The 20957-nt window shown below is 38.1% G+C and overlaps 1 protein-coding gene across 1 annotated transcript in view; it reads left to right on the top strand.

The window, feature by feature from the left end:
• The window catches only part of SH3RF1 (SH3 domain containing ring finger 1), a 73793-nt gene that overhangs the window by 35483 nt on the left and 17353 nt on the right, over positions 1-20957 (top strand). Inside the window, exons 3-6 of the mRNA XM_052690167.1 lie at positions 6659-6934; positions 8261-8356; positions 15356-15658; positions 16436-16546. Coding sequence (XP_052546127.1) covers positions 6659-6934; positions 8261-8356; positions 15356-15658; positions 16436-16546 — 786 coding nt within the window. The remainder of the gene's footprint in view (positions 1-6658; positions 6935-8260; positions 8357-15355; positions 15659-16435; positions 16547-20957) is intronic.

The following is a 20957-nucleotide window of genomic DNA, read 5'->3' as shown; positions in this document are numbered from 1 at the left end:
CACACGTCTTTGCTTTTTTGCTGTAGGCACAGGGCTGTTTGGAAGTCAGAGCGTTAAAAGAAATTAAGCTGGTTCCAAAAGAACTTCAGGGAAGTGATAGAGTCTCAGGAGACATTGTGTTGCTTCCAAATTGAGTTTAGGAGAAGTCTCTCCTGGCAGAAGGGATCTGTGTGACACCAGACTACAACAGTGTGTGACAGAAATGTTGAGTTCATCCAGGTGATTTGACAGGCAGCTGAACATTTGCAAAACACTGAAGGTGACAGGAAATAAGCCTTAAAACACTTTCTCATCAGGTAGTAGGATGTCAGATGCTATTTTATTTATTTATTTATTTATTTTAAATCCAATTCACAGAAGAGGGCTGTGTGTGATTACTTTGTGTTTTTCAATTTAGTTGACAGAACAGTTTTAATTTCAGTCTTGATATTGTTTTGGCTTTAGCACCTGAACCTGATGAAAACCAAATATGCTCAAATAAAGTCATAACCTTGATAGAATTTCACAAAAAAGATGCAGCAACCTGCTCATTTGCTTCTGTTTTTTCCCATAGCCCAATTTTAGGGTGCAAAGTATTTCGGAGATGGAAATGTTTCTTCATGCTGAGCTCATCAAGAATGAATGTATAAAGTCACTTGCTAGTTCAGTCACTTGCTGCTGGCTTTGCTTCTTCTGTATCATGTTCAGACTCCTCACCTTCAAAGCTCAGTAAGACTTTGCTCTTGGCAATATAATTTTTCTTTTTTTTCTTTATGCATGTCTTTATGTGTGGAATTCCCTCTGCTTTTCTTAGTGCAGTAAGTAAACAGACTGATCTTCGTATCACAGCGAGCAAAGTTTGTTTATGCTTGTATTCAAGCATATGCTTGTATTCAAAGCGTAAAACCTTTTAGAACCATACAGAGTGTTACTCTCAAATTTTTACGTTGTTGTTAAACCTTTGGGGCTGTTGATACTTAAGCTGAAACACCAGTTCCCTCAGGCAGGGACAGGGCCTCCTGTGTTTCAGTGCTCTGTTGGTAAATCAAATGTTGCAATCTCTTTTGCATTAAGTAGCTTAACTTTTTTTTTTTTTCTCTTTTTTTTTTAACGTGAGCAAATAATGTGTTTTGTGAAGTGGTGGAAACTTGGGGTTGTGAAAGAGTTCTAATTGTGCTCAGGAAGCTGGCATCCCGAAGACGCTCAGATTTTCGTTTTAAAAGAAGTTTACAAAAACGCAGGTATTGCACAGAAACTGAGCAAAGTGCCTTTGGGAAGCTTTGTAAATGTCCCCTTCTAACCTTCCATGCTGTTAGTCTGATTGTTTTGGCCCTAAGGCAATATTTTTAAATTCCTTACATTCTCCTGTATTCCAGCTTTTAATCTCAACACCTTTGTGGGCGACAGCTTCTCATTCTTATAGTAAACAACCTTGTATTTATTTCTTGACATCAGACAAGAAAAAAATGCTGAATTATCTTCTGTGTATGCTAGAAACATTTGAGGCAGAAGAAGCAAAAAAATCTTTCACAAACCAACCCTGTTACTTTGAATTGCCTATGGTAGTTTACTCAAGAGAAGATAGTAAAGTCGTTCCAGTAAGAGAGATGCAACCTTTCTGCAAAGTGCCGGGTTTTTCTGATCCTGTCTTGCGGAGTTCTGCTCAAAGTTGCCAAGAGCTAAGTTAGCTGGTAAAGACCTTGCAAGAGTTGGGCAGCCAAAGGGCTGTAGCAGTGCATGCAACTCCAAGCTGTTAAGCGACTGAAACCTGAAAGTCAACATGCTTTCCTTTGAGCAGTGTTCTGATACATCTAGTACTGGGATTGGTGTCAAGAATTAGGTTAGAGCAGAAAGAAATTACAGTGTTCTGTGGCACTTAGCAGAGAAGCTTTGAAGGTCTGCTTTAACTTGATTGTTGAATTAAGTAATAGTAAAAATAGTGTCTAGTTTCTTCATTAATCTAATATTTTTCCTGTCTGATTTGTTCAGCTTCTCCAAAAGTATAAGAACTATGTTGATGTGATTGTACCTCTTATACTGCATCCTATTTTTTTTTCTGAAGTAAGTTTGCTTCAGAGTTGTGATGTAGGGCGCTGCTAATTTGCACAAAAATGATGGATTTCAGGGGTAACCTGGCTAGCTATTTATTTTGAACAGCTACTTTTACTGAAATGAAGAACTGTACTGAGTTGTGAGTAACCATCTTAAGATATGGCGTTTCAAAACAATTGTAAATGTTTTTACTTTGTTAAATCAAATGTGAGTTTGTTTTATAACTATACTGAGAAGAATGAGAACTAGCACAGCTATCTCATGAGCTAGTAGAAATGAACGTAGCTGCCAACACTAGCATTGCCTACTTCCCAAATCTAATCAACTGTCATTAGGAAAAAAGTGATCTGTCTGATACTTTCTCATGATGTTCAGCAATAGTAATTCACATCATGGGAATACCAAAGATTGGTTTATTGGTTTTAATGGATACTGCAGCATGCTGACAGCCTGGTAGAACCTCCCGACGTAGCGTTATCTCGCGTTTTTATCATTTATACTGCTGTTAGTACAGAAGCTGTCTAACTAGAAAACACTTCGACCTCTGCAGTCTTCCAAAACAGTTGTGGTGTTATAAGTGTGTAAAATATATTCCATTATTAATGTAGTGCTGGATGCAGGTTGATAGTGCTTCACTGAGGCCTTTCTTTGGACAAATTTGACTTCGTTTCTGTCATTCCTTGAATAAGGGGAAGAAAAAAAAAAAAAGAGCTTCTAGGATTCTTCTTGGACAGTAGAAACGCTTTGTGTCCTAGAACTCAAAAAGAAATGGGGAGATTTAGTTGAAAATGTTAAACCTCTGGGTTTGTGTTTTCTGTTAATCCAGCTGTCAGATAGGACGATTTTGTGGTTAGGACTGAGCGGTAAGCAAGGCAGGAAAGGAAAATTGAAAGATCTGAGGCAAGATAAAGAAGCAACTAGAAAATTGAAAGGAACAATACTCTCACTGAAAAGCATTTTTTTTCAGTAGGCGTCAGGAAATGAAATCTTGGGTATACCTGCATTTGCTGGAGAACATACATGCAAAGAATTTGCTCGACCCAAATCTGCCTTCAGAACAAGCTGACTGTATGTTTGCTGTAGCATGTTAACACCTTTCTTACTTTTATTGCTGACTGAGTATGTCTTACAATACTTGTTCTCAAGGCAAAAAGTAAATACATATGTTGCACCAGTAAAAGTACCTCTATAACACTAAAATTATTGTACTTTCTGTTGCTGTGTAATTGGTGATTTTCAGTAATCGATTCCTCATCTTGCGTTGGTTATTTATGTGACTTAGGTTGGTTTAGGAACTCGATGGAAAAGCAAGTAAAAACATAGAGGAAGATAATGTTTCTGCATTTACCTGTAATAAAATCACAAGTAACTGTTGATAATTAAAGATCCTCTTATAATAAGGACCCAAATGCATATTGCAATGGAAAGGCAGCAGTTACGTAGGGAATCTGGGCATAGAAACTGCTGCTGAATTGTAAGAGCAGGCTGTCTTTTTTGGAGGTATACAGTGCTTTGGTTTTGCACCTAGACAGTTCCAGAAAGCTTTTTTGTCTGTCCAGTGCTCTGTAAAAAGAAGACAGCCTGCTCCCTTGAAGACACTCAGTGTCTGGGAATGTGGGATAGCTGAAAGCTCTGTACGTAGTGTAAGTAAGTTCACCTGGTTCAGAGGAATTCCCAAGCCAAACTGCAGGCTGGCAGCAGGAGGAATCCATCCTAGATGACCAGCCGTGCTGCAGCAGAGGCTGGTGAGGAGAACTGCACGTGGAAAACGCTCTTCTTGTGGGGCAGGAGTAGGAGGTCATTCTCGTGCTCCTTCAGCTTTTGCCGGTTCTCCAAGTGAAAGAAGTTACACAATGAACTGTTTTATGCCAGTGTAAGCATATTTACATTTGGGCTTCTGCCACAGAAACTTCTTGTTGAAAGGAAATCGGATCTTGTGTTCCCATGGCATACTTTTCTCTTGGCTTAAGCGCATGAAAAATACATACAGTTGCGTACTGTCTGTTAAGAAGGTGAAAGCAAGTTAGAAATAAGGTGACTGAAGAGAAAGTGTAAATCCATAGGGAATTGCAAGGAATTTCTGTCGGTTTCTAAGGCTAAGTATCTGGATGGGAAGAAATACGAGGAAGCTTAAGAAATCCTAGCCTCATACAAATAAATATGTATGCACTTCTTGATACTCTTGTGGTGACATCAAAACAAGCAGCCCAACATTTCTTCTGTAAAGGAATCTTGCAAGTGGAAAATTAGGTGTATCTGTGTCTGAGCTAAATCTAACTTTAAACGGTTTATATGCAAGCATTTTTAATTCCACAAAGATGACTAAGGGAATGATTCTAAGAAACCTGTTTTGCACGGTGTCTTTTTCGGCTTCAACTTTTAATTTCCGAGAATGTTTTTGTCTGTACTTTGGGTGCTTTCTCAAACAGCTCCGGGGTAAATGGCAGCTGTAAACCTCAGGGTAGCCTGTAAAGTTTTTCTTCCAAAGCCTTCCTTTCAAGTGTAGCCAAGCGAAAGGCAGGGAGCGAGCTGGAAAGTCTGGCTCAGCGTTATCGCTGCGGCCGGCTATCCTGGTGAGCAGGCGGAGGGGAGGCCGAGCAGCGAGGCAGTATGGCTGGGGGCTGTGTCCTGAGCACGTGTCCCTGTGTGCAACACGTCCCTCCTGCTTCATCCTTTTCATCCTGCTTCATCTATTGCGGAAGGCAGTTTCTGTCTTTCTCGTTTGGATTGCTTCAACGTTTGTGTGTTTGAAGCTTCGTTCATGCGGGACTTTGTGATAAACTGTCTAAGTGCAATGCTGAGTTGACTTTGACGTAATGTGTTCCACTGGCACTCCTATTCTGGCTTTGTTTGTGTATCCAAAAAGGGATTTTTTTTTCTAAGCAGTGGTAAAAGTTCTTTCCTAACACAGGCAGACAGGTGACTTTATCGTGGGACAACTCCAGTTATTCTCCTCAGTGCAAGATAGAGACTGTCTTCTTGTAGCCATGACTGCTGGGTGCCCTCTTTCTGCCAAGTAGTTCTTGGGATCATAATCTGTGAAGTGCAGCAGGTTTTTTTGTTAGCTTGTTTGCCTTACTGGGGAAGGAAACGGATGAGCAGACAGTGCTTCCTTTGTTATACGGAGGCATGCTGCTTCTGTGGCCATGAATTTCCCCTTCAACCATTTAGAGCGCACAAATTCTCTAGTTGATATCTTTGTCTTTTTCCCTATCTGGACTCATACAGAGTGTGCTGTTACTGCTTATAACGTGTCTCAGTGCTGTTAAGTGTGATCACGAAAGCATGTATTATTTTCATCAGTCTGAAGATCTCCAGATTTTTGTCAACAATTACATGAAGACTGATAGTATAAAGGATTTAGTGCCCATTCTAGCTGCAGTAAACTGGTTTGCCTTATTCCTATATAAATCAAGTTGATCCATGCATCTGTTTGTGTATGTATATATGAGGATCCTTTGACTTTGATATAGAAAGAAAACTGTTTAATAAATTTACAAATAAATAATACCTTTAAAATGACATCATGACTGTGATTGTGAAGTCATGCACAGGACTTAAGAGAGACCAACGAAACTGGATTCCACGGGAAGATAAAATTTCAAGTGGTAAATATGAAGTAAATTATCCATGCTCTGCCTCCTGTCTGATTACCCAGACTCTGAGTGGTAATTCCTTCTGAGAATTTCCTTGCATTGTGTTCCTCTTGAGATAGATTGCAAATTGCAATTGCACATGCAGTGTGCTGGTAGAGCAGAAACATACCACGGTGTAGACCTTTCTGAGTAATATTGCCAGCACTGAATTTCATTACAATTTGTCTTTTCTGTTAAACCTTCAATGCAGTTCCTTAAAGAAAAAAAAATATTGTGCTGTAGTTGACTATAAATGCTATCTTTTGCATGGAAAAACTGTTTTGGTAATGCAAGTTACTGCTGCTTACATTAGTAAAGGGTTGCACCCTCTTCTGAATATTCTTAATTACAGAAGAAAGTTTTGAAAGAAGTATCTCTAATGGTAGAGTTTTATGGTTTACCCTGTAAGGAGGGATTTCAGTATTGTTTTGTAATTCTCACATACGTTCAAGAGCAGCACGGGTTACCTACAGTTTTCAGATATTATGGAGGAATTGGAAGAAAAACCAAGGATACTCACTTTAAACTGATTTTTTTCAGTAATTCTTTTCAGCTATGTTTGAGAAATAAATAAAAGCAGTTGTTCAGGATGAAAGCTCTCATCTTTAATAAAGTGAGATTTGTTTTTCAGGCTTTAAAACACCTCCCTTATGTCCTCATCCTCATCATTAGTAAGCAAGCCAGACAGGCAGAAAACGTGCCTCTAAGGTCTCATAGCAGATTTGTTATTCTAATGCTGTGTTTTCTTGCAGAATTTTTCTGTCATCTCTCTCAAGTGGTCAGAATAGTTTCCAAAAGTGCTCCTTCCCCTCCCTCACCCTTTTGTTTTCATATTGAACTGATAAAGCCTAGCGGTCTTCTATTATGCATAATTTTACTTTTCTATTTCCTGTGTTTACTTTTATTCATCATCCCTCAGAGAACGTAATGTGAATTTTATGTAGCGATACTTCACTAATTCTACTGGTCTTTTCTTTTTTTGTCTTCTTTAGGGTGTACCTCAGTTACCATGTGCCAAAGCATTGTACAACTATGAGGGAAAAGAACCTGGAGATCTTAAGTTCAGTAAAGGAGACATCATCATTTTGCGTCGACAGGTGGATGAAAATTGGTATCATGGAGAAGTCAATGGCATCCATGGCTTTTTTCCTACCAACTTCGTTCAGATTATTAAACCTTTACCTCAACCTCCGCCTCAGTGCAAAGCACTTTATGACTTTGAAGTAAAAGACAAGGAAGCAGATAAGGACTGTTTGCCATTTGCAAAGGTAAGATGTGAATAAAATAAATATTTTCTTTGAGTAATTTCATTTGCTTTGAAAAGAAAGGATAAAATGTATGTAGTCTCGTCTGCATTTTTAAGGGATCTGTACAAATATGAAAAGGGCAGATAATTTTGTGGGTATTTTCTCTTATGTATGTGAGTTTTGCCTGCCTTTTCTTTCTGAGTTGCACACGATTTCTCTGAGGTTTTATTTTTGTAGATGGAACTTGTCATAATTGCAGGAGTTGCATTCTTAATCTCCAAGAAATAACCTATGAATTAAGTGTTCCATCTTCCAAAGAAATTCTTGATATTAATTTTCAGCTATACATTTTGTATGATTTTTAGCCTCTAGTTACTAAATACAAGGCAGTGCTTAGCTTTGTCATTCTGTAATATCACTAATTGCCTTTTGGAAGATGTGACATTCTTAATTTGTTTCTGTTGTAATTGTCCGTCCCTTAAGGCTGTGTTTTAAGAGAAATCAGAGCTGTTCTGTTTTTTGCTTCTGATTCTTTATCAGGTTGCACAAAAACGTTTCAGGATCAAATGTGAGCTGATTGCATTTTCATCCTTGCCTACTGAAAACGGAAAGGATGGCTACAATTCTAAAAGCAAAAGATTTTATCTCTTTCTGTGAAATGAGCAAAAGTTCACATGGTCAGGCTGTGGTTTTTATTGCACAGAACTTAATGTTGAGAATAATTGTCGTGAGATTGCATATTTTGATTAAGTTGTTGGCAAACTGTATTTTTGATCCACACTCATGCTTGAATTAGCATCTTATGTTTCCACGTGCTGTAACTTAGCTACAAAATAAATATGAATCTCAGTATAACTGTTTTTAATATGCACGTGATGCGGTTTTTGTATCGTGCTCAGAGCCTTATCTAGAAACACAAGCTTGGGATATATCTGTGAGAAGTCATGCCACTTACCAGTGCTCCTGGATGTTTAAATAGAAGAGCAACATCTATGGAACGTTGGATAATGAGATGTAAAAATAAATAAATGAAAACAGAAATGCTGTGGATGAATGCCAACATTTAAAAGGGATAGAGCACAACAAATTGATCATGCCTGGAAGTCTGGTATGAATGACAAACTAGGCAATTGAGGTTGGCTGTGGACGGTTTATCTTGATCAAAATAGGAAAAGGAACACCTGGAACTGACGTCAGCCCCAAGAATGGCATGCTTGTATTACAGAATGCTTTCTGTGAGATTCTAGCCCATGTAGGACCTTCTCTGATTACCTGTGCATTAAGGAGGGAGATTTAATTAGAAGTTTAATTAGAGTTGGGAGACGTAATCGCTGCATGTTCCCACAGGATGATGTTCTGACTGTAATTCGCCGAGTGGATGAAAACTGGGCAGAAGGAATGCTAGCTGACAAGATAGGAATATTTCCAATCTCATACGTTGAGGTGAGTTGTGCTATCAATAAGGATGTGCCCACTGTGTACTTTGTCTTCTACAAATGAACTACTTTATTGATAATTAATGAATAGCATTTCTAAAACAGTTGGTACTGTTGGTGATTCTAAAGTACCCTGAGATAGACTAGTCTAGGTCCAAAGTTATTTATAAGGTCTGTATGCTTAGCTTGGGAAAGTTCATGATTTCAGCAGTTGAATCAGTGATTTTTATGTAGTCATTTGATACTTGTTTTCATCAAGTGAAATCAGAATGAAAGTATGGGAGGCAGTCACTGTATTTTCTTGTGAACACCGTGAATCAATCACAGACAACACTTAACCACAGAATGAAAGCAATTGGCAAATCGGAAAGTAGTAAGCTTTGCACTGTCCCTCTCAAACAAAATCAGCACAACTAGAAAGTTAAAGAATATAGGCTGCTGCTAAGCAAGTAAAGCATTGTATTTTACATCAGATAGACTGTTATGTAAAATTTTCTGTCTTCCTATATTTCTGGAAGCAGTGCTTGAGAGAGTCTCCCCAACATTTTAGGGTGTCGCATTTGAAAGCTATTGTCTTCTATGTAGAAGTAAGTCATTAAGAATAGCATCTACATCTGCAAGTCATTACTGAAATTGGCATCGCTGGTAGGTATGCTGAGAATATGTTAACGTAGACTTCTTGGGCCAAAGTGATTTTGTTCAAGTAAATGAGGTAGATGGATGAGAGGAAGTGTGTTCACATTGTAGTTGGGATGAGAAATTTGTACTTTAAGTCGCAGGAGAAATGTGTAACCATATTAAGCGTTCAGTCAGATGTTATTAATGCCATTCATGAGTGCCCTGCAGAGATGGGAACTTGCTCAAAAAAAAAAAGCCAACAGAAACGCATTGTTTTCAGATAACATGGAAAACTGTCTTTAACAAAGGAAAGATTTGTGTATTCATGTTTGTAGGTTGGTTTAAGAATCATACACCTGGGGATTGAGAACTTCAAATGACTTTAAAACAATATTTCTAGTAATAAAACAGAAGAAAAACGTAAACATTTCAATTTGCTCACTGCAGTTAAGTTTTTGGTTTAAGAAGATATCAGAAACTGATTTAACAAGTCCTTGCCCCTGGCTGTTCATTCCTAGCTCCTTGTGGTTAACTGTCCCTTCAGCTCCAGTCACTACAGCTTTTTCTGGCAGTTCTTCGAACTAAATCACTTAATTCAGGCAACTTAGGGGGAAAAAAAGCGTTCTCTAGGGCTGCTGTTTGGGCTACCTAGCTAACATTTCAGATCCCATTGCCACAAAAATCTGCAAAATGGAAATTTACTCTTGAGAACAGTTTATCTAAAAACAGTAGTCTGAAAAAATATTTCACTTGAAATTTCTGGATAAATTCCATCAGCTAAGAGAATGTCTTAAACTGACCCTGTTAGATAAGTGAACAGATTTAAAATAGGCACGAGCACTTTTATACATTCACTCAAATCCACCGTGTAATGATGAGAATCTAGATCAATATAAATTAATCACAGGACGATGGAAGTTGGAAGGAGCTGTTGGAGATTATTTGGTGCTGCTCAAGTAACTGCCTTAGAGCACATTACCCAGATGGCTATTGAAAATTTCCAGGGAAGGAGATTGCACAAGCTGTCTGGGCAGCCCATTCTACTGTTCAGTCACCCATACAGGAAAGTTTTTCCTGACGTTCACGTGGAACCCAAAGGGTTACTTCAGATCATGTAGATGTTTCTTATATATATATTTTTTTCAGACTACACTGAGCTACTTGTATACCAATTACTGCTTACTTAACTGAGTACTGCACTTGCTCTACTGAACAGCTGTGAGATTATGTGAAAAAAATATATGTTTGAATTTTGGAATTTTTGTTTTACGAGATGATGTAACTGTTGTTCCTGAAAATATGCAAAGAGCTGATGGAACCAAGTAAATTGAACCATTCTTAGGTACCTTATATTATATTCATTATATTTTGAAAACTAAATTTTTTACTTTTATTTTTTAATTATTTTGATGTTTTTTTTCAATACATTTCCTAGTCCTGTCATCATTACCTCGTTTTGTCATAATGACAACTGCATCTCTGCCTTGTGCATCAGTACGCTTTGTATTGTTGTTTTTTGATCAGACAGTAGTTGCTCTTACTGGAGGTCTTACTGGCTTCTGTCACTAAGTTTAAGATGAGTATAATCTGTCCTGTTTATTCCTAAGAACTTAAAACATGCTTTGTGATGTCACGGAGAGTAGTGCTTTAGGTATCTTGAAATCCTTGAAAAACTCTCATTGACTGTGTTTGTGGTCAGCTTACTACCTGGAGGAATATCCCTAATTTAATGGTTGCCTGTCTGCTCTATTCGTTTATATAAGTCAAACATATTAAGTCTGTGATAATAATAAAACACTGACGACGTTTTGAAAGGTATTTCAGAAGTGATTGCATTAAGAGAGCCATTTGCTAACTGATTTACAAAACATTGTCTTTATTTGTAGACATGTGACATTGTGAAATAATCACTTCTCTCTCCAAGTGTAAAATAAATAATGAAAACATTACAAAAAAAGAAGATTTAAGAAGGGGAAATGCTGAAACAGAATCCTGGAAGAAGCCCTCTGGCTGTATTAGAATGAATCCTAGCTATCATTAAGTTACTAAACTTTCAACTGATGGAATTCCAACGTATTTGCTTTAAAAATAAATACAGTCCTGATAGAGTGTAAATTAATTAGAACATCAAATTTGATATTTTGGTATGGATGAACGTTTAGTAAACAGGCTCAGAATCGAAAAGCTATTGATATTATTGCAAGAAACCTTTAAAAAAAAAAAAGCTAGAAAAACACAAATATTCAGAATTGAAAAAAGACTGGAAAATAAATCATTGTTCAATCAATGTCAATAGAAAATAATGACAGCTCCTGTTTTCCCTAATTAATGTGAACAACTGGAAAACATCTCTTTATTAATCCATCTTCTCTAGTTTTATTTATAAGCAGTCTTTCAGAAATATAGAGAAGTATTGTTATCCCTATCTTGAATGCTCATGGTTGTAGATGATTTTAAGCTGCTGCATCCACCAACCAGTGCAACATTTTCAGAAATGGTAAAATAAGGTTTTATGTACCTACTATGTCAGGGTTGGTTGGTTTTTGTTTTGTTTTTTAATTAGCATCTTTTCCAGTACTAAACAAGAATGTTTCACAACATTTTTTAATGTGTCTCTGCGTTTCAGACTGGATTATTAGGCTGGATTTCTAAACCTATGTTTTTGAAGATCACACTTACTAGATTCAACTTTCTGTGTCACTGTTAGGTGATGTGATCTAAGGAAACACTTCTGTAGCAATACTCACTCAGAGGAATGCTTTTTGACTGTTCTGACTGACCAGCATAGAAAATCTATGCAGGAAGTGGATATTGTATATTGTGCTTGAAACCAGGGATAGTTAGGTTTTAGTAGAAAATGATGGTCTCATTCACACTGTATTTGAATGTAGTAACCTCAGTGTTGTCATTCCAATAGCAATTGCCAAGTGTCATAATTTTAATCAATTTTCCCTACAGAAACTGCAGTGCAGAACTACTGAGTTAATTTCAGTAATTCACATGAACACAGCTCTGCTTCTGACTGTCAGCTGTTCAAGTTTTCTGAAATGATTCTTCTGCTGGGTTGAACAGAATGTATTCTGAAACCTTAATTACCAAGCTGAATTTAGATCTCTAAGCTATTACCTGTTGTCCAGGGGGATGTTTAGCAAGAGTAATAATGTCAAATGAGGACAATATTTGTCTCTAGTTGCACTTACACTTTCTTTGAAAATATATTCGTGGAAGTGAAATGCAGCCTAGGAATTTGTGTTTGACCAATAACAGTGTCGGTGATGGGAGGAAAACAGCTTTTTGATGCATGATAGCAGAGTGGAGTTTTGTAAGTAAAAGTTGTGGATGAAGAATAACGAGGGTAACAGAGAGCAGGTAGTGTTTTGACTTAAGTTCAGGAAATGATTATATTTGAATTCCATCTATGGACACCTGAATGAAAAAGAATTCCTTTGTTAATTAAGTGCAGTGAAGCGTAAGCAGAAGGCTGGCAGTAGCCGTTTGTGGTGGTCTGCTTGATCATTTCTGCAGACAGCTGCCAGGAGGTGGAAGCCCAGAGCCCTGCAGGCCCACTGAACTGCTTGGAAGCCAGCTGACTGTGCTTGTTACCATCTGGGGAGATGTTGTATTTCCTGGGGTTTGGAGGAGAGGGGAATTGGGTTTCATGTGACCTGATGCAGCGATTATTTTATTAATTAAAAAAAATAAAAAAATTATGTGAACGTGAAAGTCAAAGAAGTTTCAATTGAACTGTGTCTCCTCAGGAAAACCTGCAAAAATACTGGGCAGTACTGCTGTCCTCAGATCCTTTCCTTGGAAAGGCCAGCCGTCCTTTCACAGCCATCATTAGGTTGCATGTTACCATCCTGTACTTGTTTCTGCCTTTAGGAAAGCTCAGTATATTGCTCATATTTGAATCATTCCCATGAGCAGGCTTTAAATTTTCTCTGATAGGCTGTTTGCTTGATAGAAGAGCCGGATCCTATAGTCATTTTCAGTTTGAGGAGGTAAACAAACAGAATTAGCTGTAACTAATGTGCCTCAGGATGCTTCTGGCAGTGAGGCATTTCTGCTTTCATTCTGTTTTTTACTCACGACAGATCCCTTAACTCTTGTGATTAGATAATTCATGTTTTAGAAATGTGTCCTGCCTTTCTTTCTGTGATGTACATTATTTGTGAACAAACTGTTAAATGACTGTTAGAGAACCGATTGGATAAGTTTGATTGTGGCCAGTGTTAGAAGACAAGGTGGAATCCACAACAGGTTCTTAGTAGTATGTGAAGAACTCCATTTTGAGTTGAAAAATAGAAAATGGTTACCAGTACAACATAGATGAAATTGTTAGTTTTGAAAAGCCTGCCTATTCTTCCAGGTTGAAGAGGAAATAGCAGGAAAGTTTGTCTTTGGTCCTGTTTTGCTGTTTGTTTTGTATTCTTCAGCCTCCTATTGGTGTTCTGTGTTAAAATAATCGTTTTCGCTAGTCTCCTGAAAGTGTATGTATAATCTAAATTTTAATCAAAAGCCAAAAAATTAGCCAAGGGAAAAGCAAAAATCCAAATGATGAGTTTGCAAATGATTTGTAGAAAACCTGTGTGGATGCTTTATATACTACATAAATATGGTAAAAAATATATTTTGTTCACATGATTCATGTCCAGTGGGAGGAAAACCTAGTGTTTACACTTAATTTAGGAGTGTTTATTACTGTGACATTGTTCTCTACTATTCTGCTCTGTCTTTTCAGCTATGTTTTAAAGAACCAATAATAGGAACTTGTAGAAATGATTTCCGTGCTGAAATCTTCATGTCATCTTTTTCTAATCTTCCTTTGTTTCCCTCTTCCTCTGTACTGTGTTGTGGGTCCTTTTTCCTCATTAAGGCCTTTCAATAACTTAATTTTTCCTGCCTTTATGACCTGACAGGTTTTTGTGTCAGTTCCTCATTGTTCAGTAATTCCCATTTTGATCCTTGTTTATTTCTTCTGTCTATGTGTGTAATTTCCTTCTAGATCTTGTCTTTGAAATACTATTTGACTGTGTGTGTGTGTGTGTGTGTGGTTTACCACTTGTCAGAGCTCAGAAAGTGTTCAGAGTATAAGCTACTGATGTTTCTATGAGACACACTTCAGTGGATGTTGATATAAAATGATGATTAATGTGTAAATTATGTAGTGAAGTTTTGATGGGACAAGATGCTTCAGAACTCCTTAGGAGCATAGTTTGGTGTCTTAAGGCTTATAAGGAGATGATTACAATAAATAGAAAAATAACATACATAGAAAAACAAAGGTAGTGCTTCCACAGTTGCTAATTTTGTTCTTTCATCGTGGTGTTTTTGAGATGAGGTTTTTTCCTTTCTTCACAACGGATTGAATTACCTGAGTAACGCTATTGGTATTTAATGGGATGTATGAATTTGTTTGTTCAGAAGACTGGTGCTTGTTTACATCAGCTTATGAATAAGTGAGAGTTTTGATGCTTTTTTTTGTATTGGCTTTAAAATATTGATGAGATGAAATCAAGGTTTTGTGAGAAATTCATGTTTTTTTTTTCCCTTTCCGAGTAATCTGTTGTAACGAGAAAGTGTACAGGATTCCATGCTTTGTTATCAGAGAGGAAGGATTTGTTTGCATATTCTGTCATGTTGGTAGAACAAATCTGCAAATCGGGACTGTTCTTTTAGGGGAAGGGGAGGAGCCCCATTAGATGAACTTGAAAAAGAAGAACTGATTTCATGTTTTCACACAAATATGCTGTCTCAGCATCCTGTTCTGTGCTACTTGTTGTCAGGCAGTATAAGGATATAGGTGAATTTGCCCTACTATGTAATTAAATTTGTGCTTAGGAAGCTTGTTTTTCACTATTGCTACTGTTACAAGTGCATAAATAGAAAGGGATGCTAGGGGGAATGTCTTCAGGAACCTGGATGCAACGGTTTAGGTTGGTGTCATAAACAACCAAAAAGGCTTAAAATGGAACTGAGCTTTTAAATAACACAGATGTTTATATTATAAGGTCAGAGGAGACTGTTGCGATTTAGTCTGACTTCCAGATAACACAAGCCATGAGTATTGCTGAATTAATCCAACTTTGGACCGGTTCACGTCTTCCTTTCTGCACTGAGATCATACCTCCTGTTGGTAGCCCGCTCCAGTCCGAATCTAACCGTGCTGAGTTTGTAGTGAAAGAGTCATCCATCTCTGTCGACTAATTTGTTGGTCAGTGTGGCACATCTTTGAGTTTTGAGTTGCATAGTTGTAATTTCACTGTAATATGACTAGTAAAATTTGTGTGATTAATTAATAAAATACAAAAATAGAATTTGGTTGTCAGAAGGTGATCTTTATTTAGGAATATATACTAATATTTCACGTGTGAATATTTTCTTGTAGTTTAACACAGCAGCCAAGCAGCTGATAGAGTTGGATAAGCCCTCAGGTTCTGCTGTAGACTCCGGAGAAGGTACCTCTGGGGCAGCCCTCAACAATTCAGTCCAAAAGCACAGCGATACAAAGAAAAACACCAAAAAACGGCACTCCTTTACCTCCCTCACTATGTCCAACAAATCCTCACAGTCTTCTCAGAATCGCCACTCGATGGAAATTAGTCCTCCTGTCCTCATCAGCTCCAGCAACCCAACTGCAGCAGCACGCATAAGTGAGCTGACGGGACTTTCTTGTAGTGCCCCTTCTCAGGTAATGTACTTGAAATTAAGAGTAGATCATGCTTTATTTTTTAAGTAACTGTAAAAGCTTTTTCTTGCGTTGTTTATTCCCAAGTATTTCTTAAACACAGTCAATATTATGATGTCACAAAGCTCATCTTCAAAGTTGACGTTTTAAAGAAAAATATTCACAGTGGTCCTTAAGAAATGATTGCAGGTATTTTTGGTCTTCTGAGGTTTGTTTTTTTTTTACTGCTCTTAATTTCTTAAGAATCACAGGTGGTTGTTAAATTTTAGAAGTGATGACTTAATTCATTTTCATCTAAATTGTATGTAATACTGGATATCAGTAAAACATATGCAAGTGAAAGGTAAATTCAGTGTGAAAGTTGCATACGTTCCAGTAATGTTAATCTGGTGGTGAAAAGTAGTTATCTGGCTTAATTTATTTGTTCATCTCATGCTTCTTCAAAGCTTTTACTTGCAAGCTACAGCAGTTGGTGAGCAATTGTCTGCTTCACGTGAAGAACACATTTTGAGGGTGGAGGTAGTAACGTTCAATATGTAGTTCAATGCATCTGTGAAATTGCATAAGTACCAGATTTATTTTTTACAATAAGAAGTGTCATCCAGTATCTTTTTCATGATTGTCATACCCAAAATTATTTCTGTTGTAAAATTTTGGGTGGTAGAAAGAATGCTGATTGTTTGGACCACGAAGCTTACAGCTGCGTAAAAAACTGTTCCCGTAAAGTTAATCAGAACTGACTCTGTTGTTCTTGGTTTGCTTTTTTTTTTTCCCCAACAGGTTCATATCGGTACTACAGGGCTGATTGTGACTCCACCCCCTAGCAGCCCAGTCACAACAGGGCCTTCATTTACCTTCCCATCAGAAGTTACCTACCAAGCTGCTCTTGGTGTAAGTACTGTTTAAGGAATCTCATACATCTCATACAGCTTTGGTCTGTGCAGTCACTTTTTTTTTCTGGAGTTCTGATACACTGATTTGAAACAATGGTCTTATGATGGTGATCTACGTCAGATGATAGTACCAAGTACAGCAGAAACATTTTTAATAAAATAATTCTTGCATCATGTGGTCCCCATCAATTTCTCTAGTTTTCCTCAATCTGTTAGACTTCTTTGATCCCGTCGTCCTGAAAGTACCTGCAAGCACTGGGCAAATACATGGTTGATACTCAGGTTAGGCAGAATACCGTTCTAGTTAATGTATTTGCTGCAAGCATAGGATATTGATTTGATTTGTGAGCAAGATGCTCAATTTTGGCGAGGATGGGTTAGAAAATATCTAAAGCAGAATGTCAAATTTTCTATCAGAAGGTCATTTTTCCTCTTAGTGACACTCTCTCTTGTTATTAAGAATCAGTAGTTCTTAACTTGATACCAGAGTGGAAAAACACTTTATTTTAGTGTTGGTGCAAAGTCATTAAGCTACCTCAGGTGCTTTAGTTGCGTAAGCTTGTTCAAAAGCAATCTCACCATCAGTACCCATAGGAATTAAATTACAGTGCTAAATGCAACACGGAGCGAACCTTTGCCACAGGATTGTCCTGTATCCTGCAGTGATGCTTTCTCTTTGTGATAACTGGGTTCCTGGTTATGTTTCCAATTAGACCTATAATTCCCATTGAGAATCTAAATTATTCTCCACCACCCTTTTAAAAAGTCAATAACCTTCTGTACATCATGTTCCATTTCTTAACTAGATTTCAGCATGGTTAGAATACAGGCTTACAGCTCAGGCTATGGTCAGATTGTTCTTTTCCTGTAGGTGATACTAGGTGATTTGACTGAAGTTCATCTTTTCCACTTGCTTCAGAAACTTACTTTAATTTTACAACTATGCAGAACAGCTCTGATAGGAAGGGATGATATTTTCCCTTTACATACTTTTTCCCCTCTGAAAACACCCTCCTTAACGTTTTGAGCAGTAATTTTAAGCTCCAGAATAATTGTGCAGTATGATATGATATCCTAGTGATTGGCCTGAGTCGTCTTGCTTTGGTAATTTTTTTGCTTGAGTAAAAGCTTCCCTTCCTTTTCTCTTCATTTATGAACATTATTCAAATAGCTGGAGGGCTGGAATGGAATGAGGAGCATTTCTCTTTTGCATGAATATGATTTTATTGGATATTGTACCTGTCGATGGTTTTGGTGTTTCTGACTCTATTTAAAGTAATTGATTGTTCTTTGAGAGTAAGCCATTTGATACAACTTGTTTTGCTTCGTGCTGAGCTCAAATAAAGGGAGAAGGAAGAAAGAAGAAAGCATGTGTGTAATTCACAACCAGTGATGAACAGGAAGCTTTTCTGTAATTAAACTAGATTTGATTAGGAGAGGGATGTTCTTCTGTGTGAAAGAGAAGCCAGTGAGCACTGTCACTTTTGGCAAGTAGCAGGGGAGAACCTCAGCTTTGTCCCAGAGGAATTTGGGAAGACTACTGCAAGAAGGTAATGTGGCTTACAGCCCAGCTGAAGTGCCTCTGTACCAATGCGTGGTAAATAAGCAAGAGGATATGGATACCACGGTGCAATTAGAAAACTATGACCTAATTGCTATCATGTAAATGTGATGGGAAGAATCACACAGCTGGAATACTATGATTGAAGGCTGCAAGCTTTTAAGAAGGGATAGGCAGGGTGTGTGTGTGTGGGGGGGGGGGGGGGGGGTAGGGGATTTTTCCTCTGTGTTAAGCAGCAGATAGGCTGCAAAGAGCTGCCTCAGAGACAGCCACAACCAGGTTGAGAGCCTGTGGGTTAAAATTAGGGTCCGGGCAATAAAAGCAGTCCACCTGATCAGGGGGAGCCTGTTGATGAGGCCTTTGTGCTTTAGATACAGGAGGCATTGTGCTTGCAGGCTCTCATCTTGATGGGTGATTACAGCTTCCTAGATGTCTGCTGAGAAAGCAACACGGCGAGCTAGAAAGCATTCGAGGAGATTCCTGGAGTCCATTAAGCATAACATCCTGGTCTAGATACTAGACAGACCAACAGGAGATGAAGCGTTAGTGGACAGTGGGCCAGGTGCTCACCAATGCAGGAGAGGTTCTTAAAGAGGTTATTATTGAAGGTAATTTGGGCTATAGAGACCATACATTGAGTGAGTCTGTGATCTCAATGAGTATGGGCCTGGCATAGGGCAGTCAGGATCTTGAACTGGCCTCAAATTGCACAGGGGAGGTTTAGGTTGGCTATGGGGAAAAGCTTTGCAGAAAGAGTTGTTAAGTGCTTGAACAGGCTCCCCCGGGAGGTGGTTGAGTCACCATCCCTGGGTGTGTTCAAAAACCATTTGGATGTGGTGCTTACACCAAGAGTACAGGGATGTTGTTTGGATGTGCAGTGAAGACAGGCTGAGGGAGCTGGGCTCCGTCAACCTGGCGAACAGAAGGCTCCAAGAAGACCTCACTGCAGCCTTCCTGTGTTTGAAGGGACATTATGAATAGGAGGGAGACCTAACTGCTTGCACGGTCTGATAGTGATAGGACAAGGGAAAGAAAGGGGGGAGATTGAGGTTAGGCCGAAATTTCTTTACAGCCTGCTCTTAACTTCGGTAAGACAGATGTGGATTATTTTAGAGAAGATGTTCTTACCTGTCTTGCTTAGGTAAAAAGTCACTCTTAGTAAGATGGTTGAGATGACTTCCTAGCCTCCAAATCTGTGACTCTTGTATCTGCTTACAATTACAGGATGACACTTCAGGTTACCGTGTTGCTTTTTACAGTAGTTCAGAAGATGCCAATTGCATTCCTTTTATTTTGTTCCCTGTTGCAGATGATACTTGGTACCAGAAGTTGTATGAGTTGTATGTTACAAAGTTGTAGCCAAAACTGATACAAATAACAGTTGAGTGCTTGTGTTGAATGGCCTTATAAGCTGTCTGCTGCATGGATCTCATCAGCACATTTTTATATGCATTAAGAAAGCCTGTGGTAGTTGAAGTTTTATTTTACAGCTTTAAACTAGTTCTTTTGCCAGCAGCATGAAATCTCATTTTGAGGTTTGGTTCTTTGAAATTGAAGAAGCTGTGAACTGAGACAAACTTCTCCTGGCTGAGGCTTTTGATTGATACTATCACTTACAGTGTTCTCTGGAACTTCAAACTACAGCTTTGTCCTTAGTAGAGACATTAATTGGTCTTTTCTTCTCGGCTACTGGTGTTTTTGAACCTTGCGAGCAATTAGTATGTTTGAAGTTCTTTGTAAGATATGGTATATATGTAGCAGATGTTAAGTTCAATAGTTGTTGGGTAAAAATAGGCACATGCAGTTATGTAAGCCACATTGACTTGGGAGGGAGCTCCTGGATGTAGTTTATAAGGCAGTTATCTAATGGAGGAGATCCAGTTGCCATAGTCTTTGCCAGAAAGCAGTGTTATGGGAAGTATGTGGCTCAGGCTGTGATACAGAAGAAAGATGAAATGCACCACAGCTAAGTTCGTTACATTCATAACCAGCGTAAGAAAAACAGACAATAGATAGCTTAACATCATTTCATTCTGTCTGTTATATATTCTCTTGAGCTGTGGAGTGTGTTTTGGACTGTAGTTGCCCAGATATCCACACTCTTAACTGTTGAAGTTAATATATTTATGCTTGAAATAGTACTATATGCAAAATAGACGGTCTATATTTGGATGATTTACGTTAGTTTACATACTGAAGGCTTATAAAATTAAAAAGAATTCCTCTTTCTGGTTCTGTTTGTTCTCTCACCCACCCACACAAAAATTGCCCTTCTGTGCTGAAGTGCATAAGATAGTCTGATCTGTTAGTGATGAGACACAAGCTGTGAGAGTTATCGTATACGGATGACTTAGAACTCTCCTTCCTGTTGTTCCAGCTGATTCAGCAGTGTACATCAGGAGGAGGTTTAAACAAGAACTATCTGAGTTTAAACCAACAAATAGTCAAACTAACTTTTGCTGCTAAGAGGAAGCAGCTGAAAGAAATGATGTTTTGTATGAGAGGCCTGCTCTTGATAATGCGTAGTTCAGAAGTTTTGTGAAACACGAGCCTTTATTTGTTAGCTCTGAGGGGGTTTTGTGAGTTGTATATTTTTTCCTATGCCTTGTGGGAGTGAAGTTAGTTAATTATTATTTTTTCCTCTGCTTTGCCTTGTGTTTTTCTTTTGGTGAGCTGATTGCTGGTCTGCAGCTGACTGATAGGGGAATGAAGCCTAAATATATTTAAAATTAGTAATATGTGTGAGTTTCCAGAATACTTAAAAGTACAATTTGAAATTTTTAACATGATTATCAAATTATATAGTGTTCCATAGTACAATTAAGAAACAATCATCATGCTTCAGACA

The sequence above is a fragment of the Tympanuchus pallidicinctus genome, unplaced genomic scaffold, assembly GCF_026119805.1.
Source record: "Tympanuchus pallidicinctus isolate F22 unplaced genomic scaffold, pur_lepc_1.0 scaffold26, whole genome shotgun sequence".
Taxonomy (NCBI): Eukaryota; Metazoa; Chordata; class Aves; order Galliformes; family Phasianidae; genus Tympanuchus; species Tympanuchus pallidicinctus.
Note: the sequence above shows the minus strand (reverse complement) of the source record. Positions and strands in the feature narration are given on the sequence as shown.